This window comes from Semicossyphus pulcher, unplaced genomic scaffold (assembly GCF_022749685.1).
Source record: "Semicossyphus pulcher isolate SPU_LCO1_2020_fin unplaced genomic scaffold, fSemPul1.0.p SCAF_2, whole genome shotgun sequence".
NCBI lineage: Eukaryota > Metazoa > Chordata > Actinopteri > Labriformes > Labridae > Semicossyphus > Semicossyphus pulcher.
The window spans coordinates 31,000,822-31,025,313 of NW_027211693.1; the positions used below are offsets into that span (position 1 = coordinate 31,000,822).

Here is a 24,492-nt window from a genome sequence, read left to right on the forward strand (position 1 = left end):
TGATGTGTGTGTTCTGCTCACAAAGACATCAATCCGGCATGGTGTGCACTTTACCTCCAAGCTGTCACCAGCTAATGCAGCCATAACTCATGTCTGCTAAAATTACATGTAGTAATGTTTACAGCCTTTTATGGCAAATGCAATATTGACATAATCATATGAAATGATCATTGTAATATTTTAACAGTCCCAGCACAAAGGATATGCTAAAAAATAGTTCAGACTACTTTGTAGGTTTTCTATTTCTTAAAATACAGATGCTTTTATAGTGTATTTTTGGGATGAATAATGGGTAGAGTGTATTGTTATCATCATCATTATTATCATTACGGTATTCATGATTAAGATATAGTTTTCCCTTCTGCATCTCTTGTTAAAAATAATATACGTAGTCCCAATAATGCAATATATGAGGTGGCACTGTTATTTTGAAAAGTCAAACCGGAAGTGCTATTCAAGTTTTGACACAGGTAGCTAACTAGCTAGTTTGTTTTTGCTTCAGCAACAGCTGCTAGGTAGCTCTTATTTTCTGCTTCTGTCGAGTTTGACACATCGATGATCAGCTGTCAGATGGTGACCAGCGCAAAGACTTGGCTGAAACGAAGCCAAGCGGCATAAAACTCAAAGTGCACTGACGTTTATTCGATAGTTAAATCTGCAAACCTCGCCCACTAGCTTACTGTTAACCTTGATAGACATCCAAACTGAACTGCAGCTAGCCAGCTAACTCAAGCAAGCTAGCTGTACCTCGCACCGTTATCCGTCCACCTGAGTGATGCAACTGAGGTATGTTGTTATTACGGATTAATGATATTTTTTTAATTACGTTTTTAGATGGAGGCTAACAGGCTAACAGCAATGCTACTAGCAATAGCCGTGTCAGGTTATCTCACTTCCGCTTTCGTCTTAACGGTTTCTGTAGCCATGTATTTATTGTGCTAGAAAAACATATTTTGTGTGACCCTCTTTTTTTTCCATTGTTCAGCGTGTTTCGATATGACTGAGATAGGCCTCCGCGTCAAGAAATCCGTGTCGAGCTCTACTCTGTAGGATGTAAACAAGTGAACTGTCACCGTTCGCAGCTACTTGCACACCTCAGTGAAGCTAATGCTAACCCTCAAGTCTTGTGACCTGCAAGTTGTTTTTCAATAACGGCTCTGTCTGTTCATGCTTGAGGACTTTGTGTTGCAATTCCCTAATGATGCAAAACACCTACTTCAGTTTTGTTCCCAGTGTGCAAACACCAAAAAGTATTGATTAAAAAAAAATATATATATTAGGAGCATGTTTTTTCCCACCTTATTGCAGAGAACATCAAGTCTCCCCTGTAGTGGAATTGATATCATGCCTACTCTCATTGTAGTGGCCCACTGGCAGATACAGAATTAACAATACAGTGCTTTTTAAAATGCACACATTCACCGGGCAAGATAAGAAAACTACTTAAACTTAGGTTATGTACAAAATGCCATTTTCATTTGTTTGTAACATTTTCTTTCAAATTAAACTGTAATGTTCATCCAACTTAGACAGGCTTGGATGATGAGATGTGGCCCCTACTCGCATGGCCGATGCTGAGCATAACCTTGCTGTCCGTTTCAGAAACATTGAAAAACTGCTTTATCGCCTACATCTTGCTTCTTCATAGTTGATGGAAGAGGCGTGGTGCACGCAGTGCTCTCACACTCGCGCCGAGTTAATGTCGTAGCATTGCGTCAGCTTTTTTAGGGAATCATGGAGCATTTAGGCAAAATGAAAGCATTGTTTCATCAGTGGAAAATATCGGCAGAGAAATGACATATCTACCGATGCTGATGTAATTTTCAAGCCATTATTTGCAGATAGCAATAAAATGCAGATAATATTGTGCATCCCTAAAAAAATAACAGTGCTTTTGCTCATTTACAATACATTACAGTCTTTTTCTACCAGGATATGTTTTTCAGTAAGGGGAACAAAGAGAATATTCTCCTGTAAAGATCTGTTTCTGTTGCAGTGATGATGCTCTGTCTTGTGTAGGTGAATCCACTGTTAAACCAACACGATGGCAGGTTCCCAGTGGGAGCTTCCTCCAGAGCTCTGTTGTCGGCCCATGGCCTTTGTGGCTTTAACTGGTCTGGATGTGGTGTACAATGCAGTGCACCGGGCCATATGGGACGCATTCTGCGCTAACCGGCGAGCTGACAGAGTTCCTATCTCCTTTAAAGTTCTCCCAGGAGACCATGAGTACCCCAAGTGTCGCACCAAGGTGAGTAGTGAATGTAGAGACTTAGAAGTTCTTTAAAAAACAAGAGGGTTTAATCCCAGAAACTCAACCCAGGGCATGGAACAGAGACGAAGTTTCAATTTGCATTTGCTGCTCACTTGCAGGTTATTCACATACAGAAAAACACAATATACAAAAGGAGCGGTGTAGTCTTAAAGTGAGAAGTCTTGCAGTTTGAGTGTCTCTAAACAGTCTATTTTAACTTTGTTTGTTTAGAGAACATCGTATGAATGGTACATTCCTAAAGGCATCCTGAAAACAGGCTGGATGAATAAACATCTGAACCTGGTTCCAGCTCTGGTTGTTCTCTTCTACGAACTGGACTGGGACGACCCACAGTGGAAAGAGAAACAGTCTGAGTGCGCAACAAAAGTGGAAATTGTGAGGTAACTGTATATTTTAACACCATCAAAAAGGGTTACAGTTATAGCTAGAGAGTGAGTACAAACTTAACTTTACTATCAGGATTATTTTATGTTGTGTACGTGGGCTGTTACACAGGATGTTTAGAATTTGTGCTTGTTGAGGTGCCATCCGATACGACTTGACACCCTTAGCATAAACAATTTTACATGCCAATCTGTGTGCTTGTCTTTAGGACCAGTCTTCAGGGCAGGAACACAAAGGTGGCTGTGGTTCTAATCCAGAAGAAAACTCCTCTACCTCCAGGTGAACGGCTCTACGGAATCCTTTTAATCCTTTATATTTACAGGAAGTCTCATTGAAATCAAGATCTTCCTTTCAAGAGACACAGGTGTAATAAAAAAAGTAAAGTTTTCAGCAAACACAGATAATTAACAGCATGTGCAGAAGTGATGCAAATATACAATTACAACATTTTAAAATGATTACGAGAAATAAAAGGATGTAACTAATATTTATGCACATGGGTAGTTTTGTTTTTAAAAAAATGCAACCCACGACCCAAAGAATATACACAACCTTAGACACCTGCTCTGCCTGTTTCCAGGCTCTTCATCATCACTTATTTTCCCATTTCTACAGGTGAGGACCTGGTAGCGTCAGAGAGAGCAGCAGCTCTTTGTAACGCCTGCGACCTGTCCGGAAAGAGTCTCTTCGTACTGCCACACACCGACCACTTAGTGGGCTACATCATAAGGTCATTTAAAAAGATATTTTGCATTTATGAACTTCCAGTGATCCAAATGGCATCCACTGCTCTGCTCTCTTTGCTTTGTGTTGGACATATACAGAATTTTGTAGGATAAATCCATATGAATACAGTTAAATCATTCATGTTTATTAGGGCTGTCAAAGATAACGTGATAATAACGAGTTAACGCACATCCCCTTTAACACCACTATTGTTTTTAATGCGCGATCAACGCAAATCAGGAAGTGATGCAGCGGTGATGTTGTGGATAGCAAGCAGAAACAAACCTCTGTGAGCAGAAATGGATAAAGAAAAGGGTCTTTTAAATGTCAAGTTCAGCCTCAAAGCCCTGCTCGATGGTTCTCTGGACAAGACAAAAGTTATTTGTATTTACTGTCGATGTGAACCGAGTTACCACCGGAGCACGTCGAGTCATAAATCCCACTTGCTGGCCGAGCACACAGCTGATGCAGAGAGCCCCAAGTTGTGAAAATGTCTTTAAGTGAAACTTTAACTAAAATGACGTTACTTTTATCTCCTGCTGCAGACTCAATGACTTATTACTGAGGAATGTTACATTCAGGTCAACATGCCGTCTGTTGTTGCTTGTTGGGCTTCAGTTTGCCATGTTATGCTTTCAGCATATTTTCTGAGCGTGCAGTACCTTTAAGGTTATTCTGTAGAATATTCTGACAGTATTTGTCTTTGTTTTGGAATGGTGCAATAATCATAAACATACATTTGCATAAAGGAAGCATATTTGTCCATACCCATGTTAATAAGAGGATTAAAAACTATCTCTTTTAGGTACATTTACAACAGGTAAAAATGTGCCATTCATTTGCGATTAATTGCGATTAAATATTTTGATCAATTGACAGCCCTTATATTTATATTGTGATAGCGACAGCTCTTGAACTGTATTGGTTTAATACGATGTGGTCTTAGCAAACTTATAAAATGAGCCTGAATCTCTTCTAAACATTATAGGCAGGTTTATTGAAGCGTGTTCTTCCCTGTGATTCTGTAGGTTGGAGAATGCTTTCTATGAACATGCTCAGACGTACTACTACACTGAGATCCGTCGAGTCAAATCACATAAAGAGTTCCTCAACAAGACAACACATCAGGTAGGATGACACACAAACACATCACCCTACTGTGCAGAAAATCTCTTGCAGCCATCAAAGCTGCTTTGGATGAGAGACAAACCTTTGGCTGCCCTGACATGTTTTCTTCAGACGCTCCTCACACTGTCCTCTCCTCTTCCTCCTGATGTTCACAGCTGCTGTTTGTCAGACACCAGTTTAAAATCGCCTTCTTCAGTGAGCTGAAACAGGACACACAGAACGCTCTCAAGTAGGTTTCATCATGTTGTTGTTTGTTGTGATCATCTCCTGTAGTCTCACACTTTATGAAACTGATTTTCAGCAGCAGTATTTTTTTTTTACATTAGGTGGTTACAATAAACAAATGCTGTTGGAAACTCAACATAAAAGTGTTGATAAGATAATCATAAAAATGTCATTGAGGGGATGTTATTAATCCTCAGTAACTACTGTCATTATTACAGATTAAATCCTAATGTTCAGTGTTTCTTAAAGACCAAAGAACCTCAACTGCTCTGGCATGTTAATGGATACATTCAGACACTTTTGGGTCATGTTATATACGTAACTTTGAGTGGCTACATCCTAACATCCCTCGTGCACACACTGAATCTCGACAGAAAATATTAAAAGGACCAATATGTAATGACAGCTAGCGTCTAAAAAGGGTTCTGCAGTCCAAATTCTAAATATTGGAGAGCGTTGTCTCCCCCCGCCCCCTCCTCCCCAGATTCGTATGTTAGCCGTTCCTGCTGCAGCGTTCCGACCGTGGTCGGAAAGCACAGGGGAGACTTATCCGTCTGCCCTAGGGCCGAAGCTGCTGCTAGCTTCGGTGCTAACTCCCATCACTTTACACACAACAGCAGCAAGCAGGAAGCAGGACACGGGAGCGTATGTGGCTTTATTACACACACAGCCTTACTGTACAGTCCTTCTGTTATTTTCAGTTACTGATAACACTCTCCGTTGATCCGCTCCGATCCCCGTTCACTCTGGTAACTCATGTGCACACACTCACTTCCTGTCTCTCTCACTCACTCGCTGAACCACCCTCTCACGCACTCAGCTTTTCCCAGACAGAGCTACGCTTCTAGTACAACACGAAGCGCACATGGGTTGCCAGGTTGAGGACACTGAACCTACTTGAGCGCAAGACGCGCGCTTTGACAATGACAATGAATGAGTAATTTGTTTCATATGTGGCGACCCGGGGTGACAAAATGGGCAGAGGTGTGCTGAAGTGAAGCGAGGTGATCAGATTAGAGTAGTTTGTGAATTAAGACTTAATAAGGTGGAGAAGAAAGAACTATTTAAGTGTGGAAGTAAAATATAACCATCTAGAAACTGAGTAAGTCTACATGTGATGTGGTGCTTCTGATTGATCGAGGGTGTTAAATGCGACTAATTAATTACAAAGCCTAAAATTGATTGGATCCCTTTAATCGGCTGACAGCACTAATTTTGGCGGTCGCTGGAGATTGTTGTTGCATAATTCTATTTAAACTGATCTAAAATAAATACTAAGGTTAGAGCCAACATGTTTTTGCAGTGGAAAGTTGAGGCTTCTGTTCCATCAAATGTTTTCATTTGTTGATGACGTTGTCATGTTACTTTACATTGTGTTTAATGCAGGAAACGGGCATGCTGGATAAGAATTTTTGCATAATGTTGTTTAATTTGATCTTAAATGGAAAAAAGTAATTTCTAGAGCATGACTTACATAAAGTTACAGATAAATATCCTCTGGAGATACTCAAAGCAACGACATCACAATCAGCTAAAACTCCAGTGAGGGCAGAGTAGATCTGTGGCAGATGAAACATAAAAACCTCTTTTGTTTTCTGACCATAAAACTTAGAATAACTTCTGCAGTGTTAAGAAAGTTCATTTTTCTACTTTCAGAATTGTTTATGATCAGTATGTTTTCTGTGGGTTTTTATGTAAAAAATGTTTTGCATTTGAAAATAATGCATCCAATCTGAAATGCTGCTGTTATTATAGACTCACAAAGACCTGTGTGTTGTACTTTCTGTTATTAAGGAAGCCCTTTTGTGTCCTTAGATACTACAGAACTGCATACAGTCTTGTTCATGAGCTCAGAGCCCACGAGACCAACATGTTGGAGATCAAAACTATGGCTGGGTTCATCAACTATAAGGTACATTTCTGTCTGACTGTAGTTTGCTATGGAAGCCCATTCTTCAAGTCATAATTATGAAAAAAAGAGTCAAAATTATGAGATTAAAAGTCTAAATTATTAGATGCGCATGCGCACGTACTAACTCATATTGATTATTGTTGAGCAACTGCAACACACTAAGGGGGGAATTCACTAAGAATGAATTGTGGCCGCTGATAGCACCATAAATTGCGCATCATTTGCCCCCTCTTTCTGCCTCGTCTCAGGGTCCAATTCACAAAGCAAATTGCACTGATGATATTCAGATGCAAACATGTCCATAAAGTCTGTGCAGTTTGCTCTTGTTTTGTGATTGTGGAGAGAAGCTGTCTGCACCTCCTCTCTCTGCTGCGCGGTGCTGCGCTCTCAGGCATTAACTGAGCTGCACACTGACGGAGCTCAACACCATGCTCAGATGGATGACGAGCAGGGAGAGGAGGGGGCAGCTCTTTTAACAGTTTACTGTAAAGTCCAGACTCGACAGGTGTTTAATTTTTTAAACGAGCACCAACAGCAGCTCGTCCAGATAATAATCCCCGTCATGCGTAACAGCTCCAGACTGTCTCCACACAGTGTGCCCGTGTGCCGGGGGTTGAGCCTCGCACAGCCTCGGACGGATTGATCTCCCGATTATAATAATAATGACAATATATTATCAACAGTTTGTTTTTATAGACAAATACATTTTTTGGTCACACAAAAGGTGGAATTGTTGTCATGATCAGAGTGTAAACTCAGAGCACAAACTCAGAGCGCGACAGGCCTTATAATACTGCGCTGCAGTAGTACAGTGTTTTCCCTCAGAATGAGTCTTTTTGTGTCATTTGCACAGGTTTAGCCAGCTCAAAAAGCGGAACCCTTTGGTGAATTCCCCTCAAAACCTCTAGCAGCTTCCATGTCAATTCTGAGGTTTATATGAAAATATCAGATTTTCACACAACCCCAGAAATAATAAGTGTACCTCCTGGTCTTAAGTTGTCTTTCCTGCTCGGCTCCTGAACGACTTGTAGATTTGCCAAATTCCCTGCCTTCAGCACCAGAGCTGAGAGCGTCCGAGTAGCCCACAGATATCAGCTGCAATGCTGATTCACTCTCTGATGTGCTGCCCTCTCTTGCCATCAGACCTCTATTTCCAGTATTGTTAGCTTGTAGTTAATCGGGAGACAACAGCTGGTTCCTAAAGGTTTGCAGACTGATTTTTTGAATCGTTGACTTTCAGGTGACAGCTACACCCGATGGAGGTCTGAAGTCTGCAGTTACTCACCATCTACAACCTTCACTTCTTGGCCCTGATGTTTCTCTCCTTTCTCTGCCTCTTCAGATCTGCCGTCTGTGTTTCCAGCACAACACTCCTCTAGATGCGATAGCTCAGTTCAGGAAGCACATTGACCTGTGTAAGAAGAAGATCGGCAGTGCTGAACTGGCCTTCGAACACGCCGCGTGGATGTCTAAACAGTGAGATCCACACTGTGTATGAATACACAATAACTCACACACTGTGCACACTGTGTAGTCCTGAATAAATACCTATAACACCCTGAAGGTATCATGTAACATGGTAACATATCATTAATGGTAAAAATTAAATTGACTTGGCTGGATGACTAAAAAACAATACTTATATGATCAGTCAACAAATCTTTGACAGCTCAAACACTGAAGCAAAAGTCCTTAAACACATTGTTGAAGATACCAGGCGTGTTCTTGTTGACATCATAAACAAGCTGTGCTCTTCACCCCTGTTACATGTATTTAAAGAGGGGGGTATTATGCTGTTTCACATTCCTTCACAAGACATATATGTAATGTCACAATGTTGGATGTCCAGACTAAACGTGGGTGAAGTTTCAAATCTGTAGGTAAAAGTATGTTGGCGTAATCCCCAGGCTCCTCAGCTCAGTCTGCAGGCTGCTGTGAACGCCACGTTTCACACAGTTTTTTCTACACGCTGCACTTTGTGAAGTGTGTAAAAATGAAGCCAGTGGGGAAGGCTTTTTGGTTGAGATTACAGCGGACCGTAGTGATGAAGAGACCGGTTATTTTACGTTTCACTTTATGTGTTGTTCATGCGCCGCTTTCTCACCCAGCGAGCAGGCGGTGATTCCACTACTTATTTAGTCTGATAAATAAACACCTGCAGTCAGTCACTGACAGAATCTCCTCCTGGGAAAGTTAAACTAGCTCATTCACAAGCTAATGAATCAGCCACAGTCACATACTGGCTTTGATAACTTGGCATTTTTCAACCCCTCCATCCTCTCATTCAAATTTGGTCACTTCAGGCTCCAGTAAACCAACATGGCGGCGGCCATAGTTTGGCTTCATTTACGCAGTCGAGAAACCAAAGGGTGACGTCGCGCTGGCTACGTCCATTATTTGTACAGTCTATGGTGCAGCCTCAACAGGCTTCAGAGAGCTGGCCAATCAGAAGAAAGTGGGCTTGTAGGGGCGGGGTTTCTTAAAGGGACAGAGCTGACTGAGTCGTTTTCAGGCAGAGGCTATATGAGGGCCTGCACAGAGCACCAGTGTGAGAAAAATTCACAAAGCAGTTTTTTAAAGTGTAAATGATGCTAAGCTACTCCACAGGTATCACAGAGTGAAACATGACGCATAATACCCCCCCTTTAATGTTTCTTTACTCGTGCTCATGCTGAAGAACAAATAAGATTTACACTGAGGCACAGAGTTCAGTTTGAACTTTTCGTGAGTCACCTCCACCTGCTTCTCCTGTGCAAAATGTCTAAACACTTTATTAACTAACGACAATTACAGCCAATTTTATAAAATAAAAGGTTCTTTTAGGGGTTTTGTGCTGACATTTTGGCTAAAAGCTCATTTTTAAAACAGTTTTCCTTCAAAGATGATCCGTTATTTTGTACATGGAGCTCATCTTAATGAAAGAAGAAGGCACAACTGTCTCTGTCTCTTCATCTTTGCTCTCTACCAGGTTCCAGTCGTTCGGTGAGCTGTTCGACGAAGCAATAAAGTTGGGTCTGACCGCCATCCAGACACAGAATCCTGGTTTCTACTACCAGCAGGCTGCCTGTTACAGTCAGGACAGGAAACAACAGGCACAGCAGCTCTGCCAGGTGACTCCACTGCAGCTACCGTTACTACCTCTCTAAAGGAAAGGGTTGTACTGGAGTAGAAGTGGTTTGAAGGTGTTATTTTGCATTAGGCAGCGATTAAGGTTGTAGTTCATAATGCTGTTTACCTGCCTTTTAGCTGTTTGGTTTTTTAGGTGTTATCATCAGTGTTCAAAGACAATAGGGCCAGAGAAGCACAATAGTCTTGCCAGGGGGAGTGAAAGTGTAATTTCTGCATCATAAGTTGTCACTTTGGTTTCAATCCAGAGTAGGAAGGTACAGGTATTTTTAAATCCTAATGATGTCAAAGTCAGATTCTACAAGTCAGGTCATGTTTGTGGAGGTGCGGCCTACACAGGTTGTCTTTTCTTTTTCAGGAAGAACTGGAGGTAAGATTTTAACCATCAGTTTTAACATCCATACAACAGAAGCATGCTAGCTAAATTAGCCTCGGGGGCTAGAATCTTTTTGGAAACACTGTCCGCTTGCAGACTTCTCTCTCATTGGCTGTTGTGGTCATATTTGGAAAGTATTGACATGATTAGAGCCTGACCGATTCTGGATTTTTGGGGCCGATGACGATTCCGATATTAGGGAGTAAAAAAAAATCTGATATTGATATATTGGCCGATTTTATATACCATGAAAAATGTTTCCTTCGCACCTGCGTCTGCTGCTCTGCTCAGCTGTGATTCGCACTCTGCCAGCGATAGGGACGGTCCTCATTTCCCATCATGCCTTCTGCCTGGTGCTGACTGAGTAGTTTGTTGAGTTAAGTTTACTGATTTATGTTCCAAAATGCAAATAATAACTTTTGTTTGTGTTTGTAATGTGTTTGTTCAGAACATTTTGTGCTGGTTTATAGTTGTAACCACGAGTGAGGAGGCTGATACATTTCTTGACTCCAGCTGGTGTTGAAAAATAACTATAGTGCCCTCCACTTGTTAATCGACATAGTGACAGCGCCTTACACTTGTCCAGGCATTTTTATGTTTTGTGTTCTGCAGAAATCTACATATTAACATTGGAGCGTATTGGATTGATAATATCAGCCTACTGATATATCGGTCAGGCTCTAGACGTGATCATCCAGATTTAAAATCCTAAATATCAAACATTATTATCTGAAATAATCTGGTTGGCCCCGACGAGTCTGCAAGCTTTTCAGGAGGTGTAGGACTGGATCAGTAACCGCTCACAGTACCAGATAATCATGGGTGAAAACGTCAGTACCAAGCAAGTTCCCAGACCAGATTTCTCCTCTGTTGGGAGGGTCGAATCAGGGATTAATCATGTGGTCTGAGCCCTGTCAAAGATGAACCTTGCCTGTCATTGGTGCAGCCAAACATGCACACAGCTTTAGCATCAAACAGACTTGTTTCTATGTGTGGACTAGTGTTGACTCTGCAGCTTAACTTATGAACAAACTGAGGTATAACAGGTGCGACAGTCTGGAGGTGTCTGTTGTAGTACTACTAAGTTAAGAAGTTGAGATGTAATGTAATACCTTAATGCAGCAGGTAATGTTTTAATTTAATGTGTCGGTTGTTTTAGGCTGGAGCGAGTAATCCCTCTCCCGAATCACTGGAGACCCAGAGTGGAGGACTGGACTTCTATGGACAGAGAGCCTGGAGACAAGGACACCAGAGTATGTTCACATGCACACGCACTGTTTGCCAAATGTCCAATTCAAAAGCGTGTTAAAAACTGTTGTGTTAAATTTGATGTCTCTCACAGGGTGTTAATAAATGTGCGGATAAAACCTGACTTCTGTAATCTTTTGTTTTTAGGCATTGATCCTCCAGATGCAGAGAAGGAGAAGACCGGTATTCTGGCCCTGCAGATTAAAGAGAGAGACGTACCACACTCTGTAAGAACTCTCTCACACACACACACACACACACATACATCTTTGTAATTATTCAGATGTTTTTTTGTTCTGTGAAAATCTGCAGGTTCTGTGTAATTGCCTGTATAACCATCTGCCACAGCTGCTTTTAAATACCATGGGGCCGCGCCAAACATGTAATCCTAAAGTTCTACACATAATATTTAGCAATGTGGCGTGCAAAGAAAACATCACAGCAGCAATGAAAAAAAAACAGCTGTTTGATGGAATTTAAGAACAAAACGCTTCACACATTGTTAGATATGGATTATTTTCCTTCACAGACCCATATTCCAAAATCAAATGTGTTCCCCTTCTAGATGTTTTCTACCACAGATTGTTCTGCTGTACTTTTTGGTACTGGTATGTGATTGGTCGGTACCGAAAGTGCCGATAAGCACTAATCGGTGTTTAACGTTAACATTACGCCTTATTTAATGTGGTTTTCATTCAGTCGTTTCATTCTAACATAGTTGGCATCTGTCCCAAAGTGATGACGAAGCCACCAGTGTCAGGCAATGACGTTGCGTTGTTGTGGTTCTTTGGCAGACAGAACAAAGCTTTCGATAGTTTGGCCTCCATCCATTATCTATACTGCTTATCCTGTGAGCCTATCACAGCTGTCATTAGGCGAGAAGCGGGGTTACAACCTCGACGGATCACCACTGAAACACAGGACTGACACATAAAGACAGACAACCTTTCATGCTCGCAAAGCAGCTAATGCTAATGCCGTTGCTAGAGTTACCGCAAGAACGTCCTCAGTGCAGCCTCAGAGTCCCAGTGGCTCCGATAGCTGTGCTGCAGATGGGATTAGCCAAACTAAACATGCAGTTAAAACACATAGTTCTTATAAATAAGCCTGTAGTTATTCAGTCACTGTTGTTAGCACTTCTAGAAAGCGTCAGTCAAGCAGCAGCCCCAGCTTCATCTGCAGTGGGTTACATTAGTAAGGTTGACACCCAAGGTAAACCCATCCTCCGTCGCTAAACGAGGGAAAATGACACAGGAACTAACCTCGGAATGTCACAGAGCTGTCGTCATGGTTACTGTCAAAGATTCACTTTACTACAGTGGAGTCCAGCAGGTTTAGGTTTAGGTACTCTGATAGCTTGCCTAAGTGAGAATGAGTTTGAGTTGCATGAAAATTGTGTTTGTTTTGCTTACGATTGTTACTGTTCCTGCATTTACTGTTAATGTTAACTGTTGTTACTGTAAGGAGAAGACCACAGCCCTTAACCCCAGTTACACCCCCCTTCCATAGGCACATTATCAGACACCCTCATAAAGACATGGCTCAGAAAACAAATCAATAAGCGGTATCGGCATCGACACCTGTACTGATAGAATCCTAACGATACCATCCCTGCTTCTCTGTCTCTGCTGCTTCAGGAGCTCATCATAGCTCTTCTCAGTAACGCTGTCGCCCAGTTTAAGAAGTACAAGTGTCCACGGATGAAGAGTCACCTCAGTGAGTATTATTGTGCTCTCTTTGTCTCCACAGGGTCTTCAAATCCTGCTGGTACTTTAGAGTCAAATTGAAAAACAATGCATTCCCATTTTCAATCATTGCTGGGTTAATGTCACATTCATATGCTAAGCTCTCCATGCTCAGGCGTACCATGAAGAACATCAAATTGTTGATTTCAATATTTTATTAAGGACCATTTTCTGTTGCACTTAAGATTTTATTTCCCCTGGTGGTTTTTAAACTTTGTCACAGCTCACTCAGTTTTTGTCTCATGCTCTGTTTTTCTTTTTGCAGTGGTGCAGATGGGAGAGGAATACTACCACGCTAAAGACTACACCAAAGCCCTAAAGTAAGTCAACACACACGCAAGTTGGACTGGTAGAGGAAAGTTCCTCACTCTGACTTTCTGATAGCTGCTCAGGAACCTCCTGTGATTAATCTGAAGGTAGCATTTGAAATCTCATGTGTCAGATATGTATGCTGCACACAGAGTCACAATAGAGGTTTATTGACAATGAGTTTGTCTTGATGTTATTGGTGCATTACAGTAAACATAAACAGTATTATATAAAATAAGTACCATATCTGTTTTGGTGCTTTAAACAGCTGTTTTATTTGGTACATGACTGTGCAGTATGTGGCCAAGAGAGTGTGCAAAAGTTTACTGAATAAAAGTCTAACACTTTTTAGAGTCTGATCATCAGAATCAGGGTTTATCGCTAAGTAGGTTTACACATGCAAGGAATTTGTTTTGGTGATTTTAGTGCAGAACAATTAACACAGAAGTAGAATAAAAATAAGAAATAGAATAATATAAAAAATGGGCATTAAGAATAAAAATATAATAAGCAATACGTATAATACAACATATGTAAAACACGTGTAATTAAAAACTGTACAGATTGTAATAAAAAGATTAATAAATATATAAAAAAACTCTGTGTGGAACTTTGAAGATAATAGGTGAGTGGGTACGGTCATAAATAGACTAAATCCAAACTATTAACATCTGTTGGTGAAGCTGCAGGATGATTGTTTCCTTTTACAGGTGTAATAAAGAGGATTGCTTTCTTGCATTTTGTCGACAACACATTCAAACTGGGCCCCTCCTCCTGGGCTCTTCGTCACCAGAAGCTCACTCTCACTCTCTCGTGCGAGAACACGCCCATCCCACCGAGCTAACACCGACAGCATCACGGTTACCTTTGCGCTAGCATGTTAACTGTGGTTTCCTTTGCGCTAGCATGCTTACTGCCGGTTAGCTTGTCCTACCCGGTTTGAGGCAACTACCTGTCCAATAGTAAGAAGGCCAACTCTGCATCGCTCTTTCTCCATGTTCGCCGGTCTGAATGGGGCCCAGTTGCTAAGTTGAACCACTCCCACACTCAGCTATACGCTGTGATTGGCTCAGGGAACCACAACAGCGCCCCTCCTGAAAACGTCCCATGCAAAGCACACACACTCACCAACACACATAAGGCCCATAAGTGATGATTTATATTATATTATATTTGTAAAAGTCTATATTTTATTTTTCTAGGACAATCCTACTTATTATACCTTTAATGTTTTGTTTTGTTGAAAGGCTGTAATAAGACATCACACATATTCCTAGATATCAAACCTTAAACACTTACTTGATCTTACATAAGAATAAATAAATAAATGACTAATAAGTACAAAAGTTTTGGAATGACTTCAGTCTGCAGGTGCAAAACACTTCTTAACAGCTGCAACGTAATTCCTGCTGGGAAATAAACCCTATCAAAGTACGTCCAGTAAAAGTTTTAACGGGAACCAGCGGTTACATCGCTCCCCTCTGAGTAACTGGACTTTATTTACTAAAGTATTTTTAACTTGCAGAACACAGGAGCTGCTGGTCTGGTTGTTTTACTCTATTTTTTGGTAATAAAATATTATACTGGATCCAAACATATTTTATTTTTCTAGGAAAATCCTACTTATTATATGTTCAATGTGAGTGTTGGTGTGTTTTGTTTTCAGGCTGCTGGACTACGTGATGTGTGACTATCGCACAGAGAGATGGTGGGGCCTCCTGACAGCCATTCTGACCACAGCTCTGCGCTGTGCTTATCTGATGGCCAGTGTCAAAGACTACATCATCTACTGCATGGAGCTGCTGGGCAGAGGTGAGCCAGGAGGTTACATTGTGTGTGACGTCTACCTCTGCTACTATGAATATGATTATGCAAACGGTTCAACTTTCCATTTGACTTAAACTTCAGTTGGTGTCTGAAACGTTGTCGTGAGATGAACTTTCAGTGTCATTACCTTTGCATCGTTCCCTGATCAGAGACCTGTTTAATTTTATGGTACAAACTCATGCATCAATGATTTAACATGATATGTGTGTGTGATATGAAGTGGCATGCGTAATGTTTCTCAAAATTTGGACAAGTAGCACATCACGTCATCAGAATTTTATTGGTGAAAAAAACTTGAACACACACGAGCAATTATTCCAATAGAATGAGTTGGGTCTAATGAGCAGTGAGCCCTGGGTGTGGCATCATTCTGTCAGGCTTTATTTTGGCTCCCTCTACATTTTCCCGCTTATTACAGGCTGCTTCCTGAAATCAATCATCATTTGATGCGTAATATTAATTTGTAAATGAGAATTATGAGATTTAATTGATTAAAAAATAGATTTTTTTTTTCTCTTGCATGAAAACGTGTGTTTGATAATAGAGTTGGAACTGCATTCATGGCAGCAATAAACTCTTAATATCACCTACTTAAAGTTGTAATCTCGAAGATCTCAGTTTTGTTCTCTTTGGCGGCACCTATGGTGATAAATGGTAATTGCAGGAGCACACTTCCCAGATATCCAGACAGTGTTGCGTGTGTGACGTCCATGGCTGGCTCGGGTTGTAACTCTTGATTTTCCTGGCTGACCGTCGCTTTCCTTTTTAGACTGTTTGCTTCATCTGAGCGTCGAATTTGTTTCTTTTTCTTTGGATTTTCACTTCTTGTTGAAGTTGTATCTGTAGTCATCCATCTTTTCTTTGTTTGTTCAGCCATAGTAGATTACTGTTTACTGTTTACAGTTGCAGAGACCGGAAAAGCAGCCGCTTAGCTCCGCCTACCCTCTCTGGCAGACCAACCACTGCTGGCTGATGGAAAACGCGTCACTAACTGGGCACTGCTTGTGATTTTTTTCTGTGCATGTCGCCACAGACACCCAGTCTGTAATAATACTATATACTGCAAATGCAAAGGCTTTCATCAGTGGGCCATAGGCTCAGTCACCATTGTGTTACCTCATTCTGTGATAGATAGAGACTTAACAGACATTTATTTACATGAAAATCTTCGAGATTATATCTTTAACTGTAATTACTCACATTAAACTGAATATTTCCACTGATGATGAAGTGAGACAAGCTGAACAGGACCATTTTCTTTTCCATTCACCATCTTTAAACACTGTTGTGTCCCATAATGTGTAATGTTTTTTCTCATTTTTCTAAACTTATATTCATTAATTTTTGTATTAGAAGAAGCTCATCTGTGTGAAGGTTCTTTCTTCCTCTCTGACCTGAAAAGGATCAAATAGATTGAGAACTAATTTCTTATAGATCTGCTTGCCAGAAAATGGACATGAGGATTGTTTGATAAGTTAAAACTACTAGATAACAACAAGATATATAAAACAAAGCATTAACTGTCAGTAGAAAACAAGAAGAGGTAATGGTTTATTTGTCTTGTCTTGTAGCTTCAACCTTGAAGGAGGAACAGAAGTCGAGGATCGAGAAGAATCTCACCAAAGTCCTGACGGTGAGTAGGACTTCCAGGGCTCAACATGATGATCACCAAATCAAGCAGCCATCTAGAGACTCAACAACAAAATATCAGATATTAAAATAAACAGATTAAAAGCCTTTAAACTATGCGGGGACGATAGCACTATTAAATACCAGGATATTGAGAAGTAACATTAACGTAATAAACTCTTTCTATTCTCTATTTCTGTCCACTTTTCCAAACGTAGTATTAAAATTAAAAGATTCATTGATGGGGTTTATTGTGTGTTGCACTTAGACCCTCAACCACTAGATGGCAGTGTTGAATTGTGGGCATGAATGCTCGAGTTCTCCTGTGAACATCAGTGTTCATTCAGTGTGGAGAGAGCTAGACTATGAAGATTGACTCTGTTCCTTATGACAGAACAATAGAGTAAAAACAAAAGACGAAAAATGACAGAGTGGCGACCAGCAGGCGGAAGAGATGTTTGGATAAAGTAAAGGAAATGAATGTAATTTTGTGTCTGAGCATAAATCAAGTAACTAGTTCTATTATTATTTATTTATTAAGCACAAGTAGAAAACAAGCAGAGACAGAAAAAAGGCGATCTCTACTAACCTCATTTGTTAGCATTGTTAGCATGTGCTGTTTTAAAGCCACAGGGCAGAGCAGATTTACCAGCTCACATCAGGAAAACGGAAACTAGAGCTCCTGTTAAGCTTTGTGGAAGGAGAAGGCTTCTGATTGAGTTTGAGGAAAAATGAGCAAAGGATGAGAGCAATTTTGACAAAGGGCCAAATTGTGATGGCTAGACGACTGGGTCAGAGCATCTCCAGAGCTCTTGTGGGGTGTTCCCTGTCTGCAGTGCTGAGGACCTACCAAAAGTGTTCTAATGAAGGAAAACCAGTGAACCTGCGACAGGGTCATGGACGGCCAAAGCTCGTTGATGGTCATGGGGAGCGAAGGCTGGCCCATGTGGTCAGAAGAGCTACTGAAGCTCAAACAGCTGAAGAAGTTAATGCTGGTTCTGATAGAAAGGTGTCAGAACACACAGAGCATCACAGTTTGTTGCCTATGGGGCTGCATAGCCACAGACCGGTCAGGGTGCCCATGCTGACTCCTGTCCACCACTGAAAGCATACAATGGACACGTGAGCATCAAAGCTGGACCAAGGAATTATGTTTTCTTTTACATCATGTGGATGGCCGGGTGCATGTGCGTCGCTTACCTGGGGTAGACATGGTACCAGGATGCACTATGGGAAGAAGGCGAGCCGGAGGAGGCAGTGTGATGCTTTGAGCAACGTTCTGCTGGGAAACCTTGGGTCCTGCCATTCATGTGGATGTTACTTTGACACGTACCACCTACCTAAACATTGCTGCAGACCAAGTACACCCCTTCATGGAAACAGTCTTCCCTAATGGCAGTGGCCTCTTTCAGCAGGATCATGCTCCCTGCCACACTGCAGACATGGTTCAGGAATGGTTTGAGGAACACGACGAGTTCAAGGTGTTGACTCGGCCTCCAAATTCCCCAGATCTCGATCCAGTCGAGCATCTGTGGGATGTGCTGGACAAACAAGTCCGATCCATGGAGGCCCCACCTCGCACCTTACTGGACTTAAAGGATCTGCTGCTGACGTCTTGGTGTCAGATACCTCAGCACACCTTCAGAGGGCTGATGGAGTCCGTGCCTCGACGGGTCAGGGCGTTTGGAGGCAAAAGTGGGACCTGCTCAATATTAGGCAGGTGGTCATAATGTCATGGCTGATCGTTGTAAAAAAATACAGGAAATTAAACCAGATAAATTAATTGTGTTTTCAATGTGCAGATATGCAAAAAAAAAATCCTATTATTTATTATTTTGGCTTCTTTGGTGAAGTCTCTTCTCTTGTTAATAAAAAGTTCTAACATGGCACAGATTGACGTTGTGTGTTACTCTGTGCAGTGAGTGCAGACTTCATGTAACAAGGTATCTTTCAGAGTAACTTTTTCGGGGGGCATCAAAACCTTTTCTTTTGAAATTCTCATGTCTGACTGTTTTCATCTCATGCAGTTTGTAGCGATGCTGTAAAGTGAAATGAGTCAAACACTGGCTGGCTCCCACTTTAATCATGTTCCTGTTTTCAGAACGAGGTCCCTGACGCTGAGCCGGACTGTGATCCGTCCTCGGTCACTGCAGCCAGGTCGCTGTGGAGCGACCGCATGGCTTTGGCCGGAACAAACGAGCTGACTATAGAAGTGCAGGACTACATCCCATTCAGTGAGTGCACACAAACACACTCTTAATTCAATGGGTCACTAGTGTTCACTCTTAGAAGTAGATTTTTCTCCAAACTCAACATGTTCATGAAGGAAAGACATAATGACTGTAGAAAAGCATGATGCTAAGCTTAAGGAGAAAAGTGACTCTCAAAGCAATGTTGAGTGCAGCACATATTCCAGATAATAAACTACTTTAGTTTGTCTGTTTTCATTTAAAAACTGTGTTCTAGTTGTTGCTCTATATCTGAGGATGTTTACACTCTGTCTCATCCTTCCTGACTCCAGTCCAGTGTAAGGCAAAGTTCCAGTCCCCCAGCTTCCACGTAGACCAGCCCATCCAGCTCCAGGTTTTCCTCCGAGCCGACTGTCCCCATCCGGTTTCTTTCAACAAGCTGGCCGTCAGCCTCAGTAACCAGGTACGCTCGACACCCCCAATGAGGAGCCTTTGCATAGTGTTACAGTGGACACAGTATAACGGGGGTTAAGGAAGTCTGTCTGATGGTGGTATTAATGAAGAAGAGAAAAAGCAGATTATATGGGAGCTTAAAAACACATTTAACAACATTTTCATATAAAATATTTTGAATTTTCTATTTAATTTGGGAAATTGGCAGATTTTTAAACACTTAAACAGCTTTTTGAGGGAGGATTAATTATTTCTCACCTCACCAAACACTGGTATAAATAGTGTCAGAAATAATTGATATGCTTTTTTTACATTTTTTATTGAACTTTTACATTTAAATAAACCTTTTTGTGCTGCGTTCAGGCTCACGTCCAAAACTAGCATCAAACTTAAAATCAGGTTCTTTACCTGAATGTGGTGCATCATGGGTAATTCCAGTGTGTCTTTGGGAGTTGGGTGGATTGGGTGTCTCTGTACAGCGTCTCTGTTCTGGATGTCTGAGTTGACGCTGGAGAACGGGGAGCAGCTCGTTCTTCCTCGTGGCTTTGAGCTGTTTTCTCAGCTGCCTGAATGAGTTAGTTGTGTTGCTTTGTGGCGCAGACGCAGACGCAGGTTTCATGACCTCTTGGCATGTTATTTCTTTCTTGCCCTAAACCTGAAATACCTCCAAACAAGCGATGACGAGCTGTTTCAGGGGACCAGCTCTTCGTCTTCTGTTCCACACATTTAACTTTAGTTTCTCCAACCGTCTCTGTTGTTTACTCTTCCACTCTAAACTGCTGCTGCAGACTGCAGCTCCCCCAAAAGTGAAGCCCAAACCTCTCCATAGCCCCCTGGGGGAGCGGCTGTTAGGGTAGGGAGCGCTTGATGTGATTTGCAGCAGTTGCAGCATTTTAAATGTCAATATCACCGTCAATCATGTTTATTAAATCGTGGGAAGACAAAATCGTGATCTGGACTAATATTGGATTAATTGTGCAGCCCTAGTTGTGATACTGTATGAATTCCCCAAAGGCTGTATTGTTTTTTAATTAATAGCTACATGCATGCAAAGATTTTATTTTTTACAGATATACAGTGAGGGAAATCATTATTTGATCCCTCGCCAATTTTGTAAGTTTGCCCTGACACTGAAATGAACAGTCTCTAATTTTAATGGTTGGTTTATTTTAACAGTGAGAGACAGAACATCAAAAAAATATCCAGAAAATCACATTATATAAAAGTTATAAATTGATTTGCATTTGATTGACTGGAATAAGTATTTGATCCCCTGGCAAAACTTGACCTAGTACTTGGTGGAGAAACCCTTGTTGGTAAGCACAGAGGTCAGACGTTTCTTGTAGTTGGTCTCCAGGTGTGTGCACATCTCAGGAGGGATTTTGGTCCTCTCCTCTTTGCAGAACCTCTCCAAATCCTCAAGGCTTCGAGGCTGTCGCTTTGCAACTCGAAGCTTCAGCTCCCTCCACAGACCTTGCAGGCGCTGCAGGATTTCAGTCCATTACGGCGACGTGTGTTACCAATGGTCTTCTTGGTGACTGTGGTCCCAGCTGCCTTAAGATCACTAACTAGCTCCTCCCGTGTAGCTCTGGGCTGATCCCTCACCTTTCTCAGGATCATCGATACCCCACGAGGCGAGATCTTGCGTGGAGCCCCAGACCGAGGGAGATTGATGGTTATTTTGTGTTTCTTCCATTTTCTAATAATCGCATCAACAGTTGTCTCCTTCTCACCAAGCTGCTTGCTGATGGTCTTGTAGTCCATGCCAGCCTTGACCTGACATCCTTAGACAGCTCTTTGGTCTTGCCCATGTTGGAGAGGTTCGAATCTGATTGATTGATTGATTCTGTGAACAGGTGTCTTTTATACAGGTAACGAGTAGAGATTAGGAGTGCTCTCTTAAAGCGAGAAGACTAGTCTGTGCGCCTCAGGAGCACATAACCACATTAATCTAACGCTTTGATTCTTGCTAAACAAATATCCTGTGTGTGTGTGTATGTGTGTGTGTGTGTGTGTGTGTGTGTGTGTGTGTGTGTGTGTGTGTGTGTGTGTGTGTGTGTGTGTGTGTGTGTGTGTGTGTGTGTGTGTGTGTGTGTGTGTGTGTGTGTGTGTGTGTGTAGGAGTACAACCAGTGGTGTGTGGTGGAGTCTTCAGGTCAGGAGAGTATGAACCTGCTGCCCGGAAAAACCAAATGCTTCAACTTCAGCTTTGTGGCAAAGACGGAAGACGTTGGCAAGAAGATCGAGGTGAGGAAATTGTGTCAACGTATAAAACATACGAAAGTGTCTTTTAAGCTACGGCGGAGTAGACAGGGAGGGCCGATCTGATAGAACGAGGGACTGGAAAGAAGCCCATGTGAGAGTAATGCTGCGTTCTTTTGCACGAAACAGGGAAAACAAACAAACACTCCGACAGAACGGCAGGACGGCAAAACGAAACACACATGACAAGCTGTTGCTATGGGGATGTTAAATAAACTATTGAATCAATACATTTATTTCGTGTTATCATTTTATGTAATTATTCTAATATTTGTACCTTAAATGCAGCTTCCTCTTGATATTATTGATAGATTTCCCTCAAAACGTGAGGTCATTCATTCATTTCCAATGGATAGTGAAAGGAGAGCTGCACTTGGTGTATCGCTTGTTTCTTCGTCTTTTCGTGTGATTTTAAACGCTGCTCATAAAGTTCTGGGTGTTGTACCAAAATGATCAGCTTCTCGTTGTCCAGATCGCCCATGTGGTCTTGTTGTGTGAGGGAGGTGCTTAACATCCGGTTGTAAGTTCCCTTGCCGAGGACAGCAAAAAGTTTTTAACTTTGGAAGGCAATGCCATCTACCGTTGCCGTTGCAGACAATCTCTGCCGGCCTCACCACACTGTCCTGCTATCGTCCACTAAGATGATATCCAGTTTGCTGTCTGCCTGAATCCATCTGAACGCAGCATCAGGGCTCAGGAGGTCTGTTATATAAACAGCACAACCTTAAAATCAATCCCAAAATGAATGAAAGGACTGACTTGGTCTGGCTGCAGCATTTTGGAGCAGTTGTAGTAGAGATCAGGTCAACTGGTTGATTCCAGCAAACAGGAAGTTAAAATATTAACCAGAGAGGAGATAAAAGATATGTTTTTTAACTCACTGAACAACAGGGAAGGTTTTAATCTGGAAGTAGTTCAGAGCTGCAGAAACTGGGTTTTACAGTATTTAGCAGGTTGTTGAATGTTTATTGTGACTCTAACTGTGTGCTGCTGGTCGTGTACGTTTAGATGACAGGTATTGAGGTGATGCTGGGTGGTGACCGGGGCCGCTGTGTATTTGTGAGCTGGAGAGGGGCGGGTGGAGACGCTGCTTCTGCCCATGAAGCCTTGCAGGCTAGCAGGTCATCACGTCGATGGGGGCGGAGCATCGAGGCACGTCAGGAGCCGGACTGGGACAACCTGACCATGCAGCACAGCACCATGTGAGGCTTTGTTCACAGCCAACACAATCCCAGATATCAATGAACACATGCACATGTTTAATTTGTTCCTACTCGCTGTTTAGGATCATCTCCAGAGTCCCAAAGATCTCTGTTCAGCTGAGTCACCAGCCGCCCGCACTCCATAATGAGATGTACTGCATCAGCCTCACTGTCCAATCACAGGAGGAGGGCGTGGCAAAGGATGTCAAACTGACAGCTGGCCTCAAACCAGGTACACTCTTACATGTACAGAAAAAATACAGTTTAAACTCCCTGTCTGACTATAAATTGTTGTGTTTATATTTGTGTTTGTACAAATTAAATAAATTAGACTGAATGTTTTATTAAGTGAGCTATAGAGGTGTTGGTAGGTAGAGTCAGGCTAGCTGTTGTCTCCTGCTTTTAATTTTAATGCTAAGCTAGGCTAAAAACTTCCACACTCCAGCTCTTTACTGAAATGGTCATTCTGGTATAATAAACCTGGACCCTCTTTATTTATTTAATTTTATTTTCAAACATATTTTGGCTTCTAGTTTTTTTCATTTCTCCAGTAGTTTGCTTCAGTTAGCCGCTGCTAAACAGGCTGTAACGGCTGAAACATAATCCAAATACTGATCAAAGTACAGCCATCAAAAGTTGTTTTTTCCACCGACAGGCTCAGATTGTGTCCGACAACATGACAGAAAGGATCCCTACAGAGAGAGGCCTTTTAGTTGAAGAGAAAGATTTTTTTTAACCAGAAACAGCTGTTACATCGCTGTCTTCAAAGCCACCAAACTCCATTGACAAAAACATTAATTTAACCCTCCAGAACACAGGTTTTGCTTGTCCACAGGTGCCCCGATCGGTTAGTTTGTTGGCATTACACATACGTGAGTGACCTCACTAACTAACCAGACAGTCAAGCTCCCAATTTGTCACTAACTGGCTCAAAGTGACAGTGACAAAGAAGGGATTAACACATGAAATACCATTTGAAACATTTTTTTGTGAAACTGAAGATAAAATAAATGTAGTTATGTAAGTTAGATAAGTCAGTCATGAATGCAGTGTGTGGATAGCGTTGAATGCAAACAAAACACAGAAATAACCAAACCAGCTGGGAGGAAGAGAGGAGAGTCAGAGTGGAATGAATAATTAACAATTAACTCAGCTTTCCTGATGTCCTCCCCGACTCTGCACAGGAAGCCAAACAACCAAACCACTAGCAGGCAGGGACGGCAGGATGTCACAAAGAGGAAGATGCTGTTTTTTAAACAGAAACAGCCGTTACATCGCTCTCTTCAAAGCCACCAGACTCCACTGACAAAAACCTTCATTTAACCAAGGACTTGCTTTTCCACTGCTGCCTTGATCAGTTAGGTTTTTTTGCGTTATTGAGTGATCTAAAAAATAGTTTTGGATCCAAAATCACCATTTAAAAAAATAAGCTGACTATAAGCAGCAGAAGACCAACAACTCCTGCAAAGTGAAATTACAT

General features: G+C 41.7%; 1 protein-coding gene across 2 annotated transcripts in view; it reads left to right on the forward strand.

Moving 5' to 3' along the window:
• Positions 1-473: 473 nt before the first annotated feature.
• The window catches only part of trappc11 (trafficking protein particle complex subunit 11), a 30,512-nt gene continuing 6,493 nt past the window's right edge, over positions 474-24,492 (forward strand). Inside the window, exons 1-22 of one of the 2 annotated variants that reach the window (XM_069670352.1) lie at positions 474-786; positions 2,020-2,248; positions 2,483-2,652; positions 2,865-2,935; positions 3,272-3,386; positions 4,411-4,510; positions 4,666-4,739; positions 6,551-6,647; positions 7,990-8,123; positions 9,616-9,757; positions 11,309-11,402; positions 11,545-11,624; positions 13,035-13,113; positions 13,408-13,462; positions 14,977-15,018; positions 15,118-15,263; positions 16,850-16,911; positions 19,009-19,141; positions 19,429-19,559; positions 21,670-21,795; positions 22,819-23,012; positions 23,096-23,244. In XM_069670352.1, coding sequence (XP_069526453.1) covers positions 2,045-2,248; positions 2,483-2,652; positions 2,865-2,935; positions 3,272-3,386; positions 4,411-4,510; positions 4,666-4,739; positions 6,551-6,647; positions 7,990-8,123; positions 9,616-9,757; positions 11,309-11,402; positions 11,545-11,624; positions 13,035-13,113; positions 13,408-13,462; positions 14,977-15,018; positions 15,118-15,263; positions 16,850-16,911; positions 19,009-19,141; positions 19,429-19,559; positions 21,670-21,795; positions 22,819-23,012; positions 23,096-23,244 — 2,398 coding nt within the window. In that variant the 5' untranslated portion in view covers positions 474-786; positions 2,020-2,044. The remainder of the gene's footprint in view (positions 787-2,019; positions 2,249-2,482; positions 2,653-2,864; positions 2,936-3,271; positions 3,387-4,410; positions 4,511-4,665; positions 4,740-6,550; positions 6,648-7,989; positions 8,124-9,615; positions 9,758-11,308; positions 11,403-11,544; positions 11,625-13,034; positions 13,114-13,407; positions 13,463-14,976; positions 15,019-15,117; positions 15,264-16,849; positions 16,912-19,008; positions 19,142-19,428; positions 19,560-21,669; positions 21,796-22,818; positions 23,013-23,095; positions 23,245-24,492) is intronic. The other variant, XM_069670353.1, reaches the window with a different exon arrangement.